Here is a 22,757-nt window from a genome sequence, read left to right as displayed (position 1 = left end):
TCTTCCCCTCCACGTCTCACACGGAATCTCTGCCTCTCCTGGGGCTTCGGCGGCGTCTCCTTCCGGAGTTGTAAATTGATCCCAAGTTAGGCATTCGGAAACTGCTGCTTCTTGCCGCACTCGCCCATACTGTGAAGGGGTCTCGCAATGTTCAGGGAAGCAATCCCGAAAATATTTGTGTTGTATGTCGTCCTCAGCTTAAACAGCTCAGCATGTGCTGCCGAAGGATGATGCGAGACCCAGTTCTCGGTGTTTTAAATCTTTATTGTGAACCCAAACACCAGTTTGCCACGACGCGTTTCGGCCAAAGCCTTGATCACATGCACACATTGGAAGATCACTCAGATAAATCAAACAAATCCTAAGGGTTTTAGGGCACAGTGACTAGCTGTGACGGGGGTGGGGATTATGGACTGAAGACCACACCCTACAATCATATCCTTCTAGGCATGTCATATGGCCAGTCCCTGAAGATGTTGCTTCCAGAGCGAGGCGGTCAACAAAAAGAATTGCCCTTTAAAAAACGTTTTCAGGGACATCATCAATATTAACATTTGTTATTCATTATCTATCTATCTATCTATCTATCTATCTATCTATCTATCTATCTATCTATCTATCTATCTATCTATCTATCTATCTATCTATCTATCTATCTATCTATCTATCTTTTTGTCTGTCTGTCTGTCTGTCAGAGACACAGAAAACCTTTAACACCAGAACAGGTATCTATCTATCTATCTATCAGACAGACAGATAGATAGATAAATAGATAGATAGATAGATAGATAGATAGATAGATAGATAGATAGATAGATAGATAGATAGATAGATAGATAGATAGATAGATAGATAGATAGATAGATAGATAGATAGATAGATAGATAGATAGATAGATAGATAGATAGATAGATGGATAGATAGACAGCTGTCTGTCACAGACACAGAAACCTTTAACGCCAGAACAGGTTCCTACGAATTCTCTGCATCACTCACCAGCGATGTTGTTTTGAGTTTCTCTTTTAGTAACACTCCTGTTTCTTTCTATGCTGTGGTAATTTGTCATGAACATTAAGGCTGTTTCTCAAATGCAATTATAACGTTATAGAAAAATCTAGTAACTGCAATTATCCCACGCTGGCACAATAAATGTGATGGAAAGAGAAGATAATATTGTAACATGACCTCATGAAAATATGGATTGATTTTTATTAGTAAATTAGATGCGCGGTTCCTGGATGCAGAGTAAAGATATTTAAATATTTTAACTCTGATTTGCTTCCTGACTCACAAGACAACCTAAAGGAGAAGGCCCTGCCTTCCATCGACACAAGGTACTCCTGGACAGAATCAGAGATCTTTTTGGCTCGCATGAGGGCAACTGAGGTGCATCAAAAGCCTTTAAGAAATGCAAAATACACAATTCAGTTTTCACAATCTGGATTAGTGAATTTTAAATGCATATAGTGTACTTCGGATTGTGGAAAATTGGACAGCATGACCGCATTATCACAAACCACGTTTAGGCTTGGTCCAGGTTTGTGGGTGCTTCTGGTGGAGAACCCTGCATATGTAGGTGAAGACATACAAACCTGTTGTTTTGTGGGTGTTTAGGCATCTTTGCAGAAACGCTGTCACTCTGCAAACACATGAAAATGTTGGTCCTGTGAAAGGCAGGGATAACTGCATTTCCAGGATGGAAATGGGGAGGGAAACTCCAGATTAGTGTGTTATGAGGTGTTGGGGCCGAGGAGTCTGCACGGTGAAACATACTGCACTTCATGAAATCCACACCTGGTGTTGAGTACTCCTGGGATCCTTCGTGAATACCTACCAAGTTCAACACCTTCTTCAAAGGCTTGCCCAAGGGGGCAGATTGCTTACTTGCCCACATTGGCCCTTGTGCATCCGGCTTTCATTGTGCTGGTGGCCTCAAAAGAACCAGAGCTGGGGTGAACACCAGATTGAGTCTTGGAATGATGCACAAAAACAACAGACAACTGGGATTGTGTAGGTATAGGGATGGCCTGGAACCTGCACGGTCATTAAGACCCTCAGAAATTGCAGTAATCCGCAGTTCTTTATTTAGTTTTGCATAATTTGACCTGTTAAGTTGGTTCATTTGGTTTTACTAAATCTTTGTTCCACTTTTAGAGAAAGGGTGGATCAAAATTCAGTGGGGTACAGCTCGCTCTACACAATTCTATAAGAGTACGAGTTCTAGTAGGGTTTATGCACTAACAAATATTGTTAATAAATAGAAACATGAATGTAGGCCCTTTAGCTTATACATTTTTGATTCAGTTTTATGTGTGCTGTTCTGTGTTACCGTGTGTGATACACACAGCCTCTTATATTAAAATGGCTTTCAGGCACAACTTCAGGCTTGTTGAAAGCACTATATCAAATGACCTGCTCATACTTCCCTCAATCATTCTTCTAGCCATCTCCTGTTTTTCTCGTTTGCCTTCTCCCCTTTTGCCAATTCTTTGCACATTCTCATTCTCTCCTCTTCAACTCACCCATTAGCTACATACATCATTAGTTCCATGTTTTTCCTCCCGCCCACAGCCATTCCTCCATTCTTGACAACTCTCCTTTGCCACTTTCTCCTCCTAGTCACCATGGACTCTCTGCCTCTGCTTCCCCTTTCTCACCCGATTCAGAAAAGGGGGTGGTGATGAACAGAGAGTGTCTGAATTAAGCAGACCACTCTTACCCAGTCCAAAGTTCAGGGCTTGATCCATCACCGTTATTTAGCTCACTGCCCCATCCCAGCTCAGAACCTGGCTATATGCAAATTAGTCTGTCCCTGGCCCAGTGCATCATGGGAACAGGGCAGGCCAAACTACCAAGCCAATTCTTCACCAGAAAGGATACAAGCTACCGGGGACCGGTTTCTGGCATTCCAGCCTTGTCGGCCCGGCTTGCTTGAATCCTGATGGAGCAGTGAGCAAGGGACTCATGTCTGAGTATACCCTGCCACACCTATAGTGGCCAAAAACGATTCAGAAAAGGGGGTGGTGATGAACAGAGTGTCTGAATTAAGCAGACCACTCTTACCCAGTCCAAAGATCAGGGCTTGATCCATCACCGTTATTTAGCTCACTGCCCCATCCCAGCTCAGAACCTGGCTACATGCAAATTAGTCTGTCCCTGGCCCAGTGCATCATGGGAACGGGGCATACCAAACTACCAAGCCAATTCTTCACCAGAAAGGATACAAGCTACCGGGGACCGGTTTCTGGCATTCCAGCCTCGTCGGCCCGGCTTGCTTGAATCCTGATGGCGCAGTGATGAAGGGACTCATGTCTGAGTATACCCTGCCACACCTATAGTGGCCAAAAACGATTCAGAAAAGGGGGTGGTGATGAACAGAGTGTCTGAATTAAGCAGACCACTCTTACCCAGTCCAAAGATCAGGGCTTGATCCATCACCGTCTTACCCAGCCCCTTCCTTCATCAAAAGCTGTCTGTCTCTGCTTCTCCTTTCTCTCCCAGTCCCATGCATCTCCTTTCTCACTCTGCCCCTTTTTCATCTCAAGCTGCCCGTTCTTCTCCTTTCTCACTCTGTCACAAGTTGTCTATTTCTGCTTCTCTTTTCTCACTTTGCACTTCTTTCATCTCAAGCTTTCTGTCTGCTTCTTCTTTCTCATGCAGCCCCTTGTGTTTCCTTTCTCGCTCAGCCTTTGTTTCATCACTAGTTGTCTTTCTTTGCATCTACTTTATTAGGTTTCGCCTACCCAGCCCTTGTGAAATCTCTTGTATTTAATTTATCTTAAAAGGAGACTCTTATCAGTTCCCATTTCCAAATTACTGTGTTTGTTCGCTTTTGTGTGGAACATTTTTGTTTGTTAACTGCCCCTGGCTGCAAGTATTTATGATACTTCTACTAAAGCTTTTCACACTGTTTAAACCCCATTCACTGTCAAGATAATATCTCTTCCCACAGAGAAGGAAGACAGCTTCTAATAGTATGCTGGAATACTTGCTTTTTATTACTTAGTTGTGTAAAGCAGATGCTTTAGCCGTAGAGCGTTTGTGACATTTCCTATTCATGCCTCAGTACCTTTCTTTGCACTTTGTAGGCATTATCGGATTGATTTTTTCAACTTTATTTATTTGGTCATTATAATCAAATTCTAAATGTTGTAATAAACATTGCACATTAAAAATAAAGTTAATATACATGAGCTATGCTATAATGTACTACCAAGCAGACAGTCACAAGTGCAGTTAGTTACCTTGCAGACAATATGGTCATAATTTGAAGGGTGCAGCAGGTGCAGTTGCACCGGGCCCAAAAGTTGTCAGAACTCCTTTAAATACATAATATTGCTATATTTGACTACTAAACCAGCAGTCACAACTGCAGTTACCTTGCAGTTAAAACGGACTTGATTTGAATTGTGCAGCAGGTGCAGTGGCACCAAGGCCACAAGCTCAAGGGACCCTCCTAAACCGCAGATTATTGCTAAAAGTTAAACTAAACAGGCAGTCGCAAGCGCAGTTATCTAGCAACTGCTAGGGTCATGAGTTCAATAGTGCGGCAGGTGCAGTGGCACCGGTACAAAATCCTCCAGGAACCCCATTAAACACTGATTATTGCTATATTTTACAACTAGACAGGCAGTCAAAAATTAAGTTATCTTTCAGGCACTAGCGTTATGATTTGAATGGTGCAGCAGGTGCAGTGGCACCGGGTCACAAAGTTGTCATAACTCCTCCAAACACCTAATATTGCTATCTTTTACCACTACGCAGGCCGTCACAATTGTAGTTATCTTGCAGTTGAAAGAGGCTTGATTTAAATGGTGCAGCAGGTGCAGTGGCACCAGGGCCAAAACATAACTCCACTAAACACCAAATATTGCTATATTTCACTACTAAACAGGCAGTCACAAGTGCAGTTACCATACAGGCAATAGCGTCATGATTTGAATGGTACAGCAGGTGCAGTGGCAACGAACTAAAAGTTGTCACAACGCCTCTAAACACCAAATATTGCTATATTTCACTACTAGACAGGCAGTCACAAATACAGTTATCTTGCAGGCACCAGGGGCATGATTTCAATGGTGCAGCAGGTGCAGAGGCACGAGGCCCAAAATTTGTCAGAACTCCTCTAAACACATGCTATTGCTATTTCAGCAATTCATTCTATTATTTACCTCTTTCTTTTTTCAAAATGTTGCTATTACTTACCCACACTATACCACTAGTAACAGCACAATATATTGCATTTTTGTACATAAAGAAGGCATAACACTTTAACAGAATTTCTGTAACTTATATTGCACAACTACTCAGCAAGCTACAATTTACAACAAAAAACAACGTATTATTAATCACATAAGCAAAACCTAATGCATTTACTAATGCTTGTCTCTTTTCCCACTGCGTTCATCTCAGGCTGTCTTTCCTATCCTTTCTCACTCTGCTCATGCCTGTTACCACCGACCTCCCATTTGTTTTGTCTCACTCTATTTCACCAGACGTCTGGAACTTCTTTTCTTACTCTCGCCCTTATATTCATCACATGATCTCTGTCTCCCCTCTCTTCCTTCCATCCCACAATTTATCTCAAACTCTCTGACCCTATTCTCTGTAATGCACATGCAACCTTTATTAATCTAGACTTCCTGTCTCTGTATGCATGCATGTACATAAGTGGTATTTCTATAACACAAACCTAGCCAAAGGCAGTGGAGCACTGTACAACATCAAAGACCAGTATAAAGTCAATGAGTTATAGGGAAGGTAGCTGGATTTGGACTGTTAATGCATTACAATGTAGTGGTCTCTAAAGAGGGTCTTCTTCTGTGCTTTCCTAAATTGGAGCTGCGTTTGGGTGGTCCTTAAGGATGTAAGGATGATGTTCCACATTCTGAGTGCATATATGGAGAATTCCAGCTGAGTTGTTTTTTCTTTTTTACAATTCTTAATCTGCGGTCTGATCATTTTCTGGCTGCGCGTCTGCTGAGAACCACCAGAGGTGCTGAGCTTGTCTGCAAGTTAAGGGGACAAGGGGGGTGCTCTTTGTGATGGCTGGTGTCTTCTTCCTCTCTCGGACCTTCTGTTCATTAAAGACTCAGCGCCTCAATTATGAGGCCCCTTGCAGCACTTCAGTGCCACTGGAACGTCACTTTTTTAACGTTCCCTTGGTGCAATGTGCCACTGCATATTTACAAGGCGAAGTAAAACCATGTTATGTGACTTTTCATGGCCTTGTAAATATGTGCCACTTTCACGCAGAACACTGCGTGAAAGGGGCGTTCCATAGGTGTTTGTTGTGGGTATTCCAATGCAATCTGAAGCATTTCCAGATTTAAGAGAAATCGTAAACCTGGGAATGCGTCATAATCTATCCCCACCCTGGGGGTGGCGTTAGAGAGGTGCCACGAGGAGAAATGGTTTCATTTCTTCAAATTTTTTCCTCTTCCTATGTGTGCTGCATTTTGCAGCACACTTAAAAAGAGAAAATCGCCTTAATTGATTGATTTTGTGCTGCAGGAAGGTGCCCCTTCCTGCACAAAATCAACCAGCCCTGCAATGCAGGCATTCTTGCACAGTGGTGCAAGGGTGTCTGCATTGGTGCATGGCAGCCCATTGGGCACCAGTGCAGGGGAAAGGGGCAGGAATGCACCATATCTTATAGATGCAGCATATTCCTATCCTTTTGTTTTGCCACAGGGCAGGGCATGAAAATTCCTTGCAGGGCTGCCCTGTGCCAAAACCTCATATAAGAGGCCCTCAGCTTCCCACTCTCTTTTATCACTATGTCTCTCTATTCTCTGTGTTTGTAGTTCTCATCTCTTAATGACTATCCCTTCTTTTCATCATAGTCTAATTAACTCCTCTTCATTCATACTGCCCACATCATTCATAACCAATGAAATGTGGTCAGTTAGAAAAAGAAGTTGAAAAGGGCATCAACATTATATGCGGAAAGTGCAAAATGAGAGGGAGAGTGGGCTTTTAAGCATTTATGAATACATTTACTTATGTTATTTTATTTATTTGTGGCTTTATATAATACGAACCAGATCCAAATGTGTAACAAAGCTCTATACAGATCGACAAGTTACAACGGCAACCACAATATACATTAAATATTTATGTGCAAGGTGATGTCTTGTGTCCCCAACACTTGAGACAAGACGTGTTTCTCACTCTTACTTATATAAGAAATGGTTACTTTTACTTATTTTTTATTTTGAGTTTGATATTTTTATAACTAAATCATATAAACTTCATAAAAGAATAGATAACATTACTATAAGAAGTTGGGCTACCAGTTGTGCCGGATGTGAGGCCTTCACAAGAAATAGGTCCACAATTTCTCCTTACTGGGAATCATTGTAGCACTTGGCTCTCTCACAGTAGCATAGAATATCAGTCCAAAGCCTACTCGGGGGAGGTGGTGTGGGCAATTAATCACCATTCGCTATCACACAATAATAGCCCTCAATGATTGTTAAGTCAGAGCTTTTCCTTGAAAAAAAAATCACACTTATTACACTTATTCTACTAAATACTACACATTAATTTACAAATATATACATCAGAAAAGTAGAAACACTTTTGGTGATATTCTGAAATTTTATTTGACCCCCACTTGGTCATGACCCGAAAAACACAGTATTCCCCTCCTATACCAGATAGAACATCACAACATTGAGGGGTATCAGTTTACATAAAAGAGGCCTATTGACTTTGTCAAGGAGTCATCACAATAATATATAGGGCAAGCTTAATGGCTTTGAAAAAGGTTCACACATTGAAAAGACCAAACATCCATATGATAAAAGACCCCGTTATGTCATAGAAATTAGTCATCACGTTTAAATGCAGTCATTATTGTTAATAAAGCATTGGAATGTTTATCAAGAACAGCTATCAGTAACTTATTATCAATAAAGCATTTAACCTCTTCGGGGGCTCGTGACGAGACCAGCTCGTCATGAGTCGCACTGGAGCTGTGCTCATGACGAGCTGGTCTCGTCATAACGGCTGCGCTCCGCCCACGCATGATTAATTCCCCGCCTCTTTGGGCGAATTAACCAGTGGGCGGGGTCATGACGAGACCAGCTCGTCATGAGCACAGCTCCACCGTGACTCATGACGAGCTGGTCTCATCACGAGCACGCGTCGCCGCTCTCAAACCCCCAACCCCTCCCCGTACCGTGGGGAAATTACCCCCGCAGGGTAGGGGTTAAAACCAACACAACATGTGTTTGAGTCTTTCTTAGACACCTTTAGACCACATAAACTGCAGCCATCGGACCAACCCCTGGAGATCAATGCACTCCCAGTCTGAAAAACAAAAGCTCCAGCCTTGAAAATAATGGTTATAATCCTGGGGTCGTTCATTTCATGACCCCAGACACTTAGGGTCACTTTGCCAGTTACTTCTGGGAGGGGAGCTACTCTACTCCTTTCAGCCCCCACAAAACTTAAAATGTATCTTGGAGGTGCCCCTGCCCTCCTGGGGTCCACCACAAGCAGATAAAACATAGGCACATTCAGCCTCGAAAGTCAGTATGGGACGCTTCCAGTGTGGAGTAATGAATGTTTTGGTAGTGCTTCTGCTGTATTCCTTAGCTGTGTGTGGCCTTGTGCTGTGCATCTCTTTTTTTTTTAAATAGTGGGCCCAGTTCCACCCAGGACACTCCCAAGGATTTTATGGTCGGGACTGCGGGGGAGCCCCGAGTCACCTGCGACCCAGGGCCAGCTCTCCGGATGCCATCGACATGGTGGAAGGAGCCAGCTTTCATTCTCTTCTTTTCCCGCTAGGCGAGAACACCCTTAATCCTTGGCATTCTTTTATCCCTGGCCCACGAAACAGGCTGTGGGCTGGTGTGATCGGGATTCTATTGCCCTTTGTTCTGGGTCCCAACGTCGGATCACGGGACCCACTCTTTGCCTTCAGTCTTTGTATGGGTCCCAAGCCCCTTAAAGTCTACACAAGCCCAGGAAATGGGATCCCAGGGCCAAGAGTGAGTCTAGGGAGGGGCCCACGCATGCCTCCTACACAGAGAAATAGTTAAATAAATCTTGTGCCACGTACTGGCCACTGACCCACTTGCGGGGAAAGATTTAGGAACATCGGCTGAACCCAATGCGCTCTGTTCCAGGGGGTCATAGGTCAAGTCCCTCCAGTGGGTATATTCCACGCCATGATGGGCTGATCTCAGAGGTGTTGGGGTCGTTTGGTCCTGGTGGCCCGTACTAGCATCGTGAGCATTTCCAGCAGGCCTTCTGGTTTTAAAGTTGCACTCTGCAGGGAGCTGGTTTCACTGGCTCCCTGCATCGGACTTTTCCTTTGCTGTGCCCTCCTCAGACTCCATTGCCTCCTGGCTGTCTTGCATCGCTTCCAGGGGAACAATGGAGTCCATGAATTCCCTTAAGTAGTCCTCAGGAGGTCTTAAGGAATAGACATACTGGTCCTGGAGAGACCCACTGATCATGGCATCAGCTGAAGGCAGAGTCCTTTGTCCATTAAGACATCAGGGGCTTGTCCTTCCAGTTGTCCATGGTGTTTCTGCCATCCAATTCCAGTTTTTAACACTCTCTATCTCCCTTGTGCAAGAGGTTTTAAATGGTGTTCAAAAGTTCTAGATCCCAGGCATCCCTGGCAAACCCTGGGGTGCCACATCACCCTCCACCCCTGTCCCTACCCTCCTGCACAGCACACTGGGGCAACTCAAGATGGTGTCATCAAGAGGTATCTTGGATACATCTCCGCCCAAGGCCTCAACTCCACCCCTAACTGACATCACTGTTAGGGACTTCCCCACCAAACTCCACAGAGGAGTACCTTTGGCATTCATCCCTTACATCTGGGCTCCCTCCTTTGTTCAGTGGTCCTGGGCTGTCCCAACCCTGGTACAGTGTGACAACTAATTAACAGATGGCAATTTTCTTCCCCACCCCTTTCTCCACAGGAGCTGAGTGAAGCACCGCTAATTACTCATTTTGTGTCGGGAGGCCTTTGTTCCCTCTGCTGGGAAGCAGAGTGATTAACTTGTTCCTGCAGGGTGGCAAAAGGCCTGGAATCTGATCCTGAGCTGATATAGAGAAATATGACAATTCTGGACAATCCATAATGTGTACGTGCAGGTTCTTGAAACCAGTGTATTCAAACTAGATGCAACATGCGTCACCTCAGTTTGATACCTTACTGAACTTTGAAGGCCTAAGGGAGGCAAAACTGCACTGTAAGGCAGATTTCCTCCTATGCGCATAATACAATGACACGACAGATAAAACAGTAAACCCTACTGACCTTACTCATGAGTCGGAAGCATATTAAGCGGACGTCATCCTCGTTGCTATCCAAAGAAGCTACGAGTGAATACTTCCTTCATCTATCGATCACAACATTATTTATTCAAATTCTTGCTATTAAATCTAGATCGCCAGCACAGTATCTAAGATACTGGCGAAGGGAGCCTTCCTCCTGTAACCTCATTGGTACGATGACTTCGGCTCAAGCATCACTATAGTACCACTTTTCTTCTCTTTTGAAACCTGTGCATCTGTTCTCAGATTCATTTATCAGCGTCGGTTTATGTAGCACTTATCAGTTGTCTACACATCTCGTGGACCCAGGGCTGCTTGCAGATTCGTCCATTCTTGAACCTTAATACCCAGAGTTTTGCTTTTGTTTCCAATTTGACATCGATGTGGCTCTTCCTGAAGAAGGTGTCTGGTACGCCGAAACGCGCATAGAAAAAATGACAAAACATCCAAAAAATAATCTAGCCACATGTGGTTCATACCACTTGAATATTGATCTTGTCTTTGATAATTTTTCAGTCAATTGTTTTTTGGTTGGGTCTCAAATGATCATTTTCATGTATATAATGTCGTATATTGTAAGTGATGTTATTTATGTTTCATTATGCTTGCTTATGTCAAAATTTTAAATTGTAAATGAATAAAATGAAATACTTATAACTGATCTTTGTAGTACACTGAGCCTATGTATATATCATTTCATTATGTATAGGACTTGATTTCCGTCTGGTCCCTATTTGCCTAGGAATTTTATTTCAGTAAGACTTACTCATGAGTGACGCTTATATTTTAGGGCCTATCCCAGGTCAACATCTAACACTGCAGTGTCCCTTTTATGACAGGCTACCTTTGCACAGTTATGGGCTGCACAGTACAGTAGTCTCACACACACACACAACACACACACGTGCACACCTGTTCACAAGAAACTAAGCAAGTTGCCCTTATTCTAGCTGCGTCGCAGCAGCTGCATTTTAAAAGGCAGACACTGGAGGTAAACCTGCGCAGTCCATTTTATCATGTGATTACTGTGTGTGAAACACAAGTAGTGAGACTCACCCGCAGTAAAAAGTTCAAAACAGGACTTTCAAAAAGCAAAAAAAATCTGCGCCCTAAATAGTCAGAACCCATTTACAACAGTTACACAAAATACTTACAATTGATTCATATAGTTCATAGGCAGGTGAGAGCGTTGTCAAAGTTATTGATGAAGTCACAGTCCCCTTGATTACAGTTTCGCCATTTGAATTCATTAGGAAGTTGGCAGCATTGTTCAAGCCAGATACATCCACGGGGGCCATACACTAAAGACCTCAGGCCACGAGGATATGTGGAAAATGGACAACCATGCGGAAAGTGTAATATCGACTCGACTTTACCTTGTCAGACTGAAAAAATCTACTAGGTTGTCCATGGACGTCAATTTGCCAAAATTCTAGGGGTAGCTGAAGTAACATCACACACCCTTTGACCTTAATGGCATCACAATAAGAGACATCTTATGACTTTTGACCCCGAATCTTCTAAGGACGTCATGTCACATGACTGTAACCCTGATGACATCATAATAATTGATATTGCTGAAATTCCATAATAACTACATGATAAATAAGACAACACAAAACAGACTTCTGTCTATTTTAGATGCTACCTATATATTAGGGTGCTGATAGGATCTTTGAAAGTACTGGGATTTATTGATTTCTCTGAATTGTAATTAGCGATCTAAGTGAGGGAGCCACCCCTTTTCTAGGAGAGTTCGTCCTAGGGGCGTAGGGGTGCTCCTACCAAGAAAATTTAGAAAAAAACAGAATTGAGTAGTGCTTTTTAAAACATGATTTTCACATAAATTTGCTGAACCGCAACAGCCTCTGAAAGGGCACTAACAATTTTAAAGTCCTTTCATTGACTGCCAAGCCAATTAAAGCTGATGATGCCAAGCAGTTAACCCCATTTTTACAAAATGTAAGATGGATGCCCCCATAAAAGTACCTAACTTGTGCCTGGGCTAGCAGTTTGCTATGGGTGCCCTCTTATGCCAAAACTTACATACAATATACCAGTGCCGGAATTTTGCAATTAATGTCATCCATATATCATGATGACACTTATATGGAAAATGAGCTCTGTATGTCAGGGCAAACAAATGCCATGGATACACCCCCATAACCCATAGGCCACGAGTGTCCTCTGTGATTCCATGAATGATCTCAAAAATACCGGCACCAGTATTGAATCATGGGTGGCCAGTATGGTAGAAATTGCCTAGAGTATGCTAGTGCTAGTATTTTGGCATGGTTGCCTACCCTGGACAAGAATTAATTTCAGAGAGCCAGTGTCAACAGTAGATTTGCAAACATAACACTGCATTCTTACTCATGTCGTTTACATTCACGCACACTCATTCTTACACACACTGAATCTCACTCATTCATTCTCACATGCACTCATACAATCTCACTCGTTCTCCTGCATGTCACTCTTTCTGTCCCTTGCTCTTTCTCACTCATTCACTCACACTTACTAATTCTTACTAAGCTTCATTCATACTTTCTAACTCTCTCACTTGTGCTCACTCTTACTGTCTGTCCCTCATTCTCACTCAAACATATTCTTGCTCACTCTAACTCACGCATTCTCATTCATACATTCAAACTCCATCATTCACTACTACCCTCACTCATGCATTCTCATTCACTTTCATTCACTTGCTCTCACTTACTCCCACTCCTCTTTTTTTCTTACACAGTTACACTCGCTCATTCTGCCTCACACAATATGCCCTCATTCCTTCTCAATCCTTCATTCTCAAACACACTCACTCAGTCACAATTATTGCAACTCACTTGTATACTCCTACTGGCATTCAATCTCACTCATTCTTACTCACTTCCTGTCACTGACTCTAACCTACTTTCATTCATATATATCTTCTTACACAGACACATATGCTCCCTCATACACAGGCTGTATCTCACATAAACACACTTTCACCCGCAAGCACGCCCACAACATACATTTTACAGCAGTTGTTTTTGTTTTTACTTACCTTTGCTACCAGTGATGGTCAAGTTCACCAAATTGTGACCAATTTTTAGAGCAGCAATAGTGGATTGTACAGCATTGTTCAGAAAACTAGGAGCGCAGAATTCAATGCACATAACTGCAAGACGTCCCTGTACAATTCTTAGCACTAGTTTTGCCACCTCTGAAGTCAGGGGGCGCAAAGGCAGTGTCTGAGTTGTAAGGGGAAACCAGGGGTCACAGCTGTGACCCCTAGAGACTCCTTCAACATCAAATCAAAAGCAAGAAAGTAAGATAGGCAAGAAAGCTATTGAATAATGAGCAACTGGAGAGCACAAAGCCCACTCTTTGGCCATTAATAAGAGAGTCCCTGGATAACCGCTATTTCCCAACCCAGAATTAATATTACCAGGACTCAGGAAATTCCTGCGATCAAATGCTTTTATGGAATAATATCCAGAAATCTGTATTTCTACACCAATTCTTTCATGTTTTTCTCTGGTGTTTCACATAGATAATTTGGCTGCTATGAGCAACCGAAATATCTGTGTGCAGCACCTTGAATTTATAATTCAAATGGGCCTGGCAAATCTCATTTCTGGGACAACTGGATTTCACGTAGACATTGAGTAAATCGCATATACATTCAAAAATAGCTCTCTGTCTTTGTATACGAAATATATTGTTCCATTTATTCTCAAACTTATAGATTAATGTCAATAGGTTCAATAAAAGTGCAGATGGTGCACTGCTCAAAAGGTGCAGTGGGGTGCAGTATTTACAAAGATACACATGTACAACAGCATGTCTCAAAATGTTGGTAATCCAGGAACAGTCCAAAATGTGTTTGCAAGTTCCTGTCAGCAATTTAATTGGACAAGAAACAATCCCTTCTAAAATTGTTGACGTTTCGACCCTTCAGTCACATTATAAGGGTCGCTTCAGGACAAAACATGCCTTCTGGCATTTCACCTCCAAGCAATGTATATTCTTTGCATGCTGGGGTAACAATTATTATTGGAACATTTGATCATTGGGTGCTCCATTGAAAACAATGGAGTAGCTCTGGGCTTATGATGGCTGGTATAAACCCGGAGCTCCAACATTCCAATGCTTCTTTGAAGGCTTCAGGGAGCCTGAGGGGACTTCAATCCCCTTGCGCTCCCTAAAGCCTTTATTTGTTTTGTTAGAACATTCTGCCCTCTAGTGGCAGAATGTTCCAATAGCCTTATAGCCCTTTGTAGCTAGGCTATTCCGGCTATTAAAGTCCCGCTCCCTTGTTAAAGTCCCTCCCCTTTGGCTTGCGCCTTTAACGCTGAAACGGGCCTTTAATAGCCGGTATAGTCTGCCAAGGCGGGCTATAAGGCTATATGAGAACATTGGAATGTCGATCATTCCATTGAAAACAATGGAGTGCTCCGGCTTCTAATGGCCAGTAGAAGCCCAGAGCATCAACATTCCTATGTTTAACAAAGGCCTCATGGAGCCTGAGGGGATTTCAACCCGCTCAGACTCCATGAGGCCTTTGTCTTACTATTTAGAACATTCCGTCCTCTGGGGGCAGCATGTTCTAATAGAATTAGAGCCCTCTGTAGCGGGTTCTAGCGGTCTTTAAAGGCATTCTCCCTTGTGAAAGCCCCCTGCCTTCAGCTCATGTCTTTAACGCTGGAGCTGGCCTTTAATGGCTTGTAGAGCCCACTCTGGTGGGCTCTAAGGCTATGATGAATGTCTGGATCAACAATGTTAGTTATGAAGTATTTATAAAGTGCAACTCTCACTCTGAGGAGCATCATGGTGCAGGTATGTTTCAATCACATTCGTCCCGCCCCTCGAGATCATGTGTAAGTCGTGCTGGAGCATCGCGCGTCTGCCTCTGACCGGACCCGTTGTCCATTGAAATATTTATTACCCAGTCATAAAAATCATTTAATCTATACTGTATAGAAGTGGTCTGTTTACCAGTGGATAGCTCAAGCTGTCTGTAGCAATAAAGGAATTCGGCTTTTGACCCCGCTTCTCCGTCTGGCCACAGAATATACCACCTAGTAGTGAGTACTTTATCTCATCTATTCGGCCCTTGGTGCTAATTAGAGCCATCACTCACTTCGAACACTGCTAGAAACAGCCCAGATTTAAAGCTCCATGTGCACAGTTCCTACAGGTTGCACATACGACGATTCTCATTTCCTGCTCTCTGACTCACTGTGCACTGTTGATATATTATGATAAATTATCATAAATGCCCCCATATTTAAAATCAAAACCAGGGTCCCTTTATAGCATCCAGAGAGTGGAACCCTGCCCCCTCTCCCGGCATGACAATCACACGGCTCGAATGTTTTCTGAATGAAATATTCGGAGTGAGTGGTAATGCTGATGGGCCCATAATAGAATTCACGGGCTCCCGCCATGGCCAGCCCCGCGCAATTACCAATTTGCAATCAGCGTTTCTAATGCAAAACAGACGGCAAACAGAAGTCGCCAGATCTGGGAACGTGAGTCCCGCACAAAGGTTAATATTTGCAGACACAAAGCTTGCTGAGCCACACGGGTCCGGCTCCGGGATCACGGCGTGCACGTGCGGGAAGCCAGAGGTCAAACTGCCCGACGGGGGTCATTTAGCTCGTCTAAGGACCCGCGCGGCCATCAATTCAACATCTGGATTAAAATCCGGGTTTAAACAAGGCACTTTGGGGGCGTCGCGCGGACTGGACTGAAGGATGCTACTTTAAGAAGATTGGGGTGCCCTTGCAAGGTTGATGAAAACTAAGCCACGGGTCCACCCTGTCGGCATGAAACGGGGGGCCCGAGAGAAAAGACTGCAGGTCGGGGAGGGCGCGGCCGTCACCCAGAAGCTGAAGACCCCAGAAAAGACCCCCGTGAAGGGCGCGGGGTCCAGGAAGAAGGTTTGCTTTGAGGAGAGCACCGAGCAGGCTGGGGTGTTGAAAGGCGGAGCAGTCGCTCTGGGAGAAGAGGAGGAGTGCAAGGTAAGAAGCCCTCATGTTTTTAACACTTTGACGCTAAATATGCGGTAATGCCACATACATCACCCGAATGAGATAAATTGGAGGTGGTTAGATCACCTCCCATTTTACTTTACTTTTTGATTTTTCTGGATAAAAGTGACAGAGTGAAGAAAGAGGAATAACGCATATAGATCATACAGGTATGCAATCATGAGCCCAATGTTAGGACAGGTGTATTTATTCTAAAACGTGCCCCACCGGTGCAATTTCAAATGCAACTGCTCCGTGTCCACCTGCTATTGTGTGATGGACAGCGGGGCACATCCGTGACGCATTAATGGGAGTCCTAATTTGCAAAGGGGCGTGCCATATGCAGATGAGGTCCGCCCTCCATCACTACCAATGTTGTAACCCCATCAGCTGGTAGAGGCCTGGTATTCACCAGCCAAATTAGAGCAGCCTTTTGAGGGTTAATCATGGGAGGTGTTTGTTGGAGGCATTTGTGGGCCTCAGACAGACCTGCTTTCTGTGGGTCCTTGAGGTCCCCACAAAACCCCCTGCACGCGCCTGGGGATTTTACCACCCACACCCCCACTGGCATGAGTGTGCTGCACTGGAACAAATGTGGAAAGTGGTCTCACCATTCACTTCTTATTTTACTGCCTGAGTAAGTGGCCAGGGATGTCCTTATATCCAGCTTTATCCATAATTATTAGATAGGCCGGACAGTAAATGTTACTTGATGAAGGCTAGCTTTTTAAGGATAATTTAGACATCGCGTTAGTTGGCTCACTAACCTAATCAAATTAAATACAATCATAAATAGAAGATACCTACATGTATGTATCCATGCAAGTGTTTCAGTTCAGTCCTCTTCATTCATTGTTCTGCTCAAATATCCATTGCCCTTTGCTTCCACCCACCACAGCATCCAGCACTCCAGCTGTTAGCGCTTTTCTCTGCCAGTGACAGCATTTTTCTTAATCCTTTCTGCACATCTGCCGGGAAACAAGTGCACTTGGTTGCCTGGGCTAGTGCACAAACACTTTTACTCTCCCAGTCTTTTTTCTTTCTATACTTTATCTTGTATATATTTTTAGTTACACATGTGTGTTTAAACTATGCCTTAAGGATACAGAAATCCTAAGCCAATAGTTCTTTACTCTGTGCCAATATGAATCCTGCTTTCCCCTAATGTGCTTTTAACGCATAAAGGTTTTCTATTCCTTGAATAAGTACACCTGTGACTCAGCAAGAAATATTCACACCACTGTATTAAAATTAAATGAATTGATTAATTATTTTTTTATCTATTTTTTATTACAACCACATGGCCACCATAGTTAGGGGAAAGCAGGTCTTTTTTTGGCATGCAATAAAAATAACATATTAAACTGGACAGACCTACTGGCTTTGCCGATGCTTATGTCGATCGTCGATCTGAACGCGGCCTATACATTCCAAAGATCAATGCAAGAGATTGGAACTGGTCGTTACACAGTGTTTGTTGAAAGAAGATGGCGAGAAGTTATGGACCTGAGGCACAAATGGAAAAAGGAGACGAAAGAGGGTTGTATATCTGTCCTTCATCCCAGTAAAGGATGTGACCTGAAAAGTCTGGCACAGAAGGATTGAAAAGTTACTGCAATTTGGCTTTTCACCTTTGGGCTGATTTACCACCATTAGTTAGATCTAAGGAAAATCAACAATACATATTACATTAAGTAATTGACTTTTATGACTGATCGACATATCATGGTAACTACAAATTCAAAGCTGTGATTTTCACGCCTTGCAAGTGAATGCTCTTTAGAAAGGGTCTTTCAATGCAGTTCACTCTCACTGAAACACTTACATCTAAAAGGCATGCCAAAGCTATCAAGATAGTTCCGTTGATCAATGAGACTGCTGCAGACACAGTAACCTTTCATCCTTCCTACTTCCGAGTCAGTCATGAATTCTGTTAAGATGGGTGGAGGAACACCTGTTTTGGGCAGCTTTCCAAAGTCACAGCACCATCCCACCATGAAACACTTTGCTATGGTCTTTCAAAGTAAACTCCCTTCCATGGTTATGCAGTAATGGGAAGTGTTCTATTTGTGATTGCATGTTGTACCAAATATATTTGGCAAATAAAACGGTCCTCTCGACGTTCATCGTTTGCTGTCTCAGATATGACGTCAGTCTGTATCTCCCTGCTTTACTCATTGGTCACCTCTCGAGTCTCTGCCCTTCACTGGTGCTCTAGGGGAGTTATTTATGTTTTGCTATTTAAACGAGACGTTTTAGTTTTGTATTTACACTATTATAGAGGAACATAAAGCAAAAGGTAAATCGAGGCATCCATGAAATACTGCATGAAATGTTTGATAGGAAATAGGTATAGCAATCTGCAACAATTAGTAAATAAAACACACTTTAATGCTGCACAACATTTCGGGTGGCCAGATGTCCCGGATTTGCCGGGACACGCTTGGCGTTTCGCCATTAATCCTAGCAGATTTTGGCAAATTTTGCACATGTCCCGGTTTTCAGAAAGGGTCCGCTGTAGGCACATTTTTATGCTTTCCTAAATAGGACGAGCAAGCAGCTCTTAAAAGAAAGCAGTTTAATGAACACACACGAGGCTGGGTTTAAAAGTTCCTTTTCATTTAGACCCTTAGCGCTGGAAGGGCGAGATTTTGATCGATACCTTATCACTATTGATCTAAACCCCGATCTGGTCGACTGAACCTTTGTTGCCTGTCATTGAAGGAAGAAAGTGCCTCTCTTACCAAGTTAGTTCACCCAATAAAGGACCCCGCTCCAAAAGATCACAAACAACTTCTAGCTTTCAAAAGTTTATTGTAAGGTTAGGATAAGCTGCAAATACAGGCATCTCAGAATGAGATTCACGAGATACACAGGTCCAACTACATACATGTGCTCTCTGAAAGCCCTCAGACGAGCAACGGAAATTACCAGCACAAGTTCTAAGAATAATAAAGCTATCAGCATTGACGCATATTGAGATCTCTCCTTCATTTAAGTTGGAGGAAAACACACAGGTTAGGCTGTCCCTACCCTGCTCTAGATGGTATCCCTACTTAACCAAGTCTCAACCTAACAAAAGGTGTCAGCAGTGAATGACCCCCAAGGGAAGTCACTCACTCTTAGTCTCTTGGTGAAAACCTATAGTTCTCCAGTCATGACCCCTCTCTGCCTACCCATCCGCTCTCTAAAGGGTCCTCAGGCATCTGCTCTAACTCCACCCAGGGGTGCTGTCCCTAATACAAAACAGTCAACAACATTCGAGACGCCCCTCGTGAGACGCCCCTCACGTGGTGTAGCTTCTGGCTTTTTCCATGCTGCTTTGTATTGGGCCTCATACGTTGGAGTTGACCTTGCTTCTCAGACTCTTCTCCGGCCCGCTGATACCCCTTAAAACATTCCGGAACCCTCCTCCATGTCTGGGCCGTCTACTGAACAGACCTCTATTCATATTATTTATAATCGGATCCTCCCTTTTCTCTTGCAGACAGACATCTGCAGCCAAGAACCCAACTCTCATAGACTTCCAAAAAGGTTCGCAACATTTCTCGGCCCAGACATGTACGTGTAAATCAATGTTAAAACATTTCAGGCCTACAGCATTTCTCATAATAATTATAGCATTCAACTTCTTCATTAATTAAAGCATGTTAATACTCTTATTCTATTATTCAGTAAACACATCTATAAATCATGGCCCATTAATGCAATGACCAAAACATTAGTTCAATCTATGTCGTGAAAAGAAACACCTTCTAGCTCTGGCCCTGAGGCCTACCACATTCTGCGTTTAACCACATGCCATCTTACATTTTAACAGCTACACGACATGGATTCAGGAATAATCACATCTAATAAAATCATATAGTGTCACACATTTCTGTATTAGTTCCACTTCTACTTAAATCTCTACATTAGCTATACATTCAGAATATAATTGCAGATACTACTAGCACTCATGGCATTTCTCCTCATGATTTGTGCTTACTACGGGTAAGTGTGATGCACTCATACATTTAGGTCAGTTTGCGCTCTCTCAGTTCCCCCCTTTGATGACCTCTCGGGGTCATCACTAACATTTAAACTGCAGTTATTGCTAGCATAACTTGTCTCTGCGTTTCCAGAGCCCTCAGACTCCTGTACTGATTATCTTGTATGGCAGCCAATCTCTGCAGCTGCTCTCTTTGGGCCCTTTCTGACCTTCTTGCTCTGTACCATTTGAATACCCTCACCAATCCCCACAATATGATCCCACAGATCAATATTATGATGATAGGTTTTAGTATATACCACACAAAGCTTTTGCCTAGGGTGGAGATCCACCCTCCAACTTCACTCATTCCGTGGCCCACCTTTTCCCAGACATTTTCTCTACTCAAGTCTTCGATCTCCTTGTGAATATCAGTTATATTCCTAATAACTTTCTCAAGGGGCTTCGAATTGTCTGGAATGTAAGTACAACATTCCTGGACCTTCAAAGCCTTACAGACTCCGCCCTCTTTTGCTAGTAGGACGTCTAACGCAAGACGGTTCTGAAGAACCATAGCCCTTATCGATTGCATCTCTCCTTCTACCAGCATTAAGGACTGAGCAGTGCTGGCAGACAACCTGTCGACGACTGTTGCCAGTCGTCTAATTTTAACATCATTAAGGATTAGTCCCAAAAGAGGGAACATAGCTCCAAAGACATCTCCAACCATTTCTGCATCTCCTATATCTCTCCTTCCCCTCGATGATGTCTTGCCCTCGATGATCTCTAAGTCTTGTGCATGATATATTTTGGGGAAGACAATTGCTAGGTAACATGATCCATACCAGTTGTCAGGTAGTCTCACGTAGGCATTTCTTCCACATACAAAATACACATTTGGAATCACTTGCATTCCCTTCAGGAAATCTTTAGTATAGTACTCTATATTGAAAGCATGTTCACAGCTGACTTCTCCCACGTATACATTTTCGTAATACGTTTTGGCTCGGTGAAGACATAGCTTTCCTTTCTGCGTCTTATCTAAAGCTATTGGACCACTACTACCCTTTCTCTTGTGTGCCTTCTCTTCCTCGGTCCAATCTGTTTTCCATTGTCCTGATTTTTTCAAAATCTTTTGTCTCCTGTAACGATCATCCACCTGCCCTATGAACTTCTTCTCGACTTCTGACACTTTGCATGTCAGGTTATTTCTACGGGCATGTGAAGTATCTAAGGTAATCCAAGGAATGAAGAACTTGGCCAATCTGTCTTCACTCTTCCAGTAGTCCCATTTGTTCATCTGCTTATAATTTGGGACTTCTGGCAACACTGAATCATAGTTGGAGAAATAGTATTCAAAACTATCTCTCCCATAAAATATACTAAGCAGTAAGCTACATGTAATGCCATATGTCAGCGGGAGGTGATGATATCTAATGCCTTCATCTACAGACGCCGGCAACTGCATGCAGACGTAACAGTCCTTAACCTCCATGGCATCCACGTATTCATATAAGAGTTTAGCATAAGCATTTGACCTAAAGTCTCCTTGGGACTCATCTACGTGTAACCTGCGGGCTTCTGCAGCTAATAACGCTTTCTCTTGAGTGTTTTCCCTTTTCTCACCAGCAACAGTGGGTGTAAGCGTTTCTACAGATTTCACATCAGTTACCTTCGCCTCTTCCTCATGTCCCTTTACATAAGAAATTGTTACCACTAAAGCTATTAATATTATCACTCCTACTATTAGTGTACCTATTATACATTTAGCTCTGCGGTTCTGGGTGCCGGCTTCCATTTCGTCAGACAATATAGCTCTCTCTTATCTTGGCACAAAGTTCCTTTCTTCACGTTCCTTTACAGTCTCTTTTTACTCCTTTTGTCTTTAGAATCCACACAACTGGAAGCTGACAACCTTCTTCGCAAAAGTCCTTTAACAGTTCAATAAAGACAACCCTAGCCCTTCTCCATCAACTCAAGGGAAGTTCCCTAATATTCTCTGCTTCCTGGGCGCTAGGTAATCTTCTTTTTTTCTGCTCGCTTTATTTACAAAGTCCTTTAAGCATCTACTATCAAGTTTGTGCCTGCAGCTTCGATAGCAAAGTTCAGTATTTCCAAACGAAGATTGTGCTCTTCATGGGCTGTTATCGTTGTACCAAAGTCGGGGAATTGCAATTCTGAAAGAAACATGTGTTTTAACTTGCTGAGGCGGGGAGGTCTGGGGAGCATGAATGTTAGTGACCCTTCTTGTTCGACTCCGGGTACCAACAGTCGTATTTCCACGGTGACGATGGGCTCAGAACTGGACACCACCACCGCTCGAATCCTCCCTGTCTCCTGTTTCAAAGACATTTGTCGCCAGATATGTCCACTCAGGTGTGGAGTATCTTCTGCTAGGCACACGCACTCTTCTTGACCTTCTTCGGTCCGGTGCTTCCGCGCCCTGAGCACCTTCTTCCGGGTCT

The 22,757-nt window shown here is 43.2% G+C and overlaps 1 protein-coding gene across 5 annotated transcripts in view; it reads left to right on the top strand.

Moving 5' to 3' along the window:
• The window catches only part of ARRB1 (arrestin beta 1), an 841,034-nt gene that overhangs the window by 481,153 nt on the left and 337,124 nt on the right, over window positions 1-22,757 (top strand). The window contains exon 1 of one of the 5 annotated variants that reach the window (XM_078658593.1): window positions 15,843-16,313. The exons of the other annotated variants lie outside the window; for them this stretch is intronic. Within the exon in view, the coding sequence (XP_078514719.1) occupies window positions 16,086-16,313 (228 nt within the window). The 5' untranslated portion in view covers window positions 15,843-16,085. Of the gene's footprint in view, window positions 1-15,842; window positions 16,314-22,757 lie in introns of those variants that run through there. 5 annotated transcript variants of the gene reach the window in all.

Source organism: Lissotriton helveticus, chromosome 8, assembly GCF_964261635.1.
Source record: "Lissotriton helveticus chromosome 8, aLisHel1.1, whole genome shotgun sequence".
Taxonomy (NCBI): Eukaryota; Metazoa; Chordata; class Amphibia; order Caudata; family Salamandridae; genus Lissotriton; species Lissotriton helveticus.
This window is presented reverse-complemented; position numbering and strand designations above follow the sequence as displayed.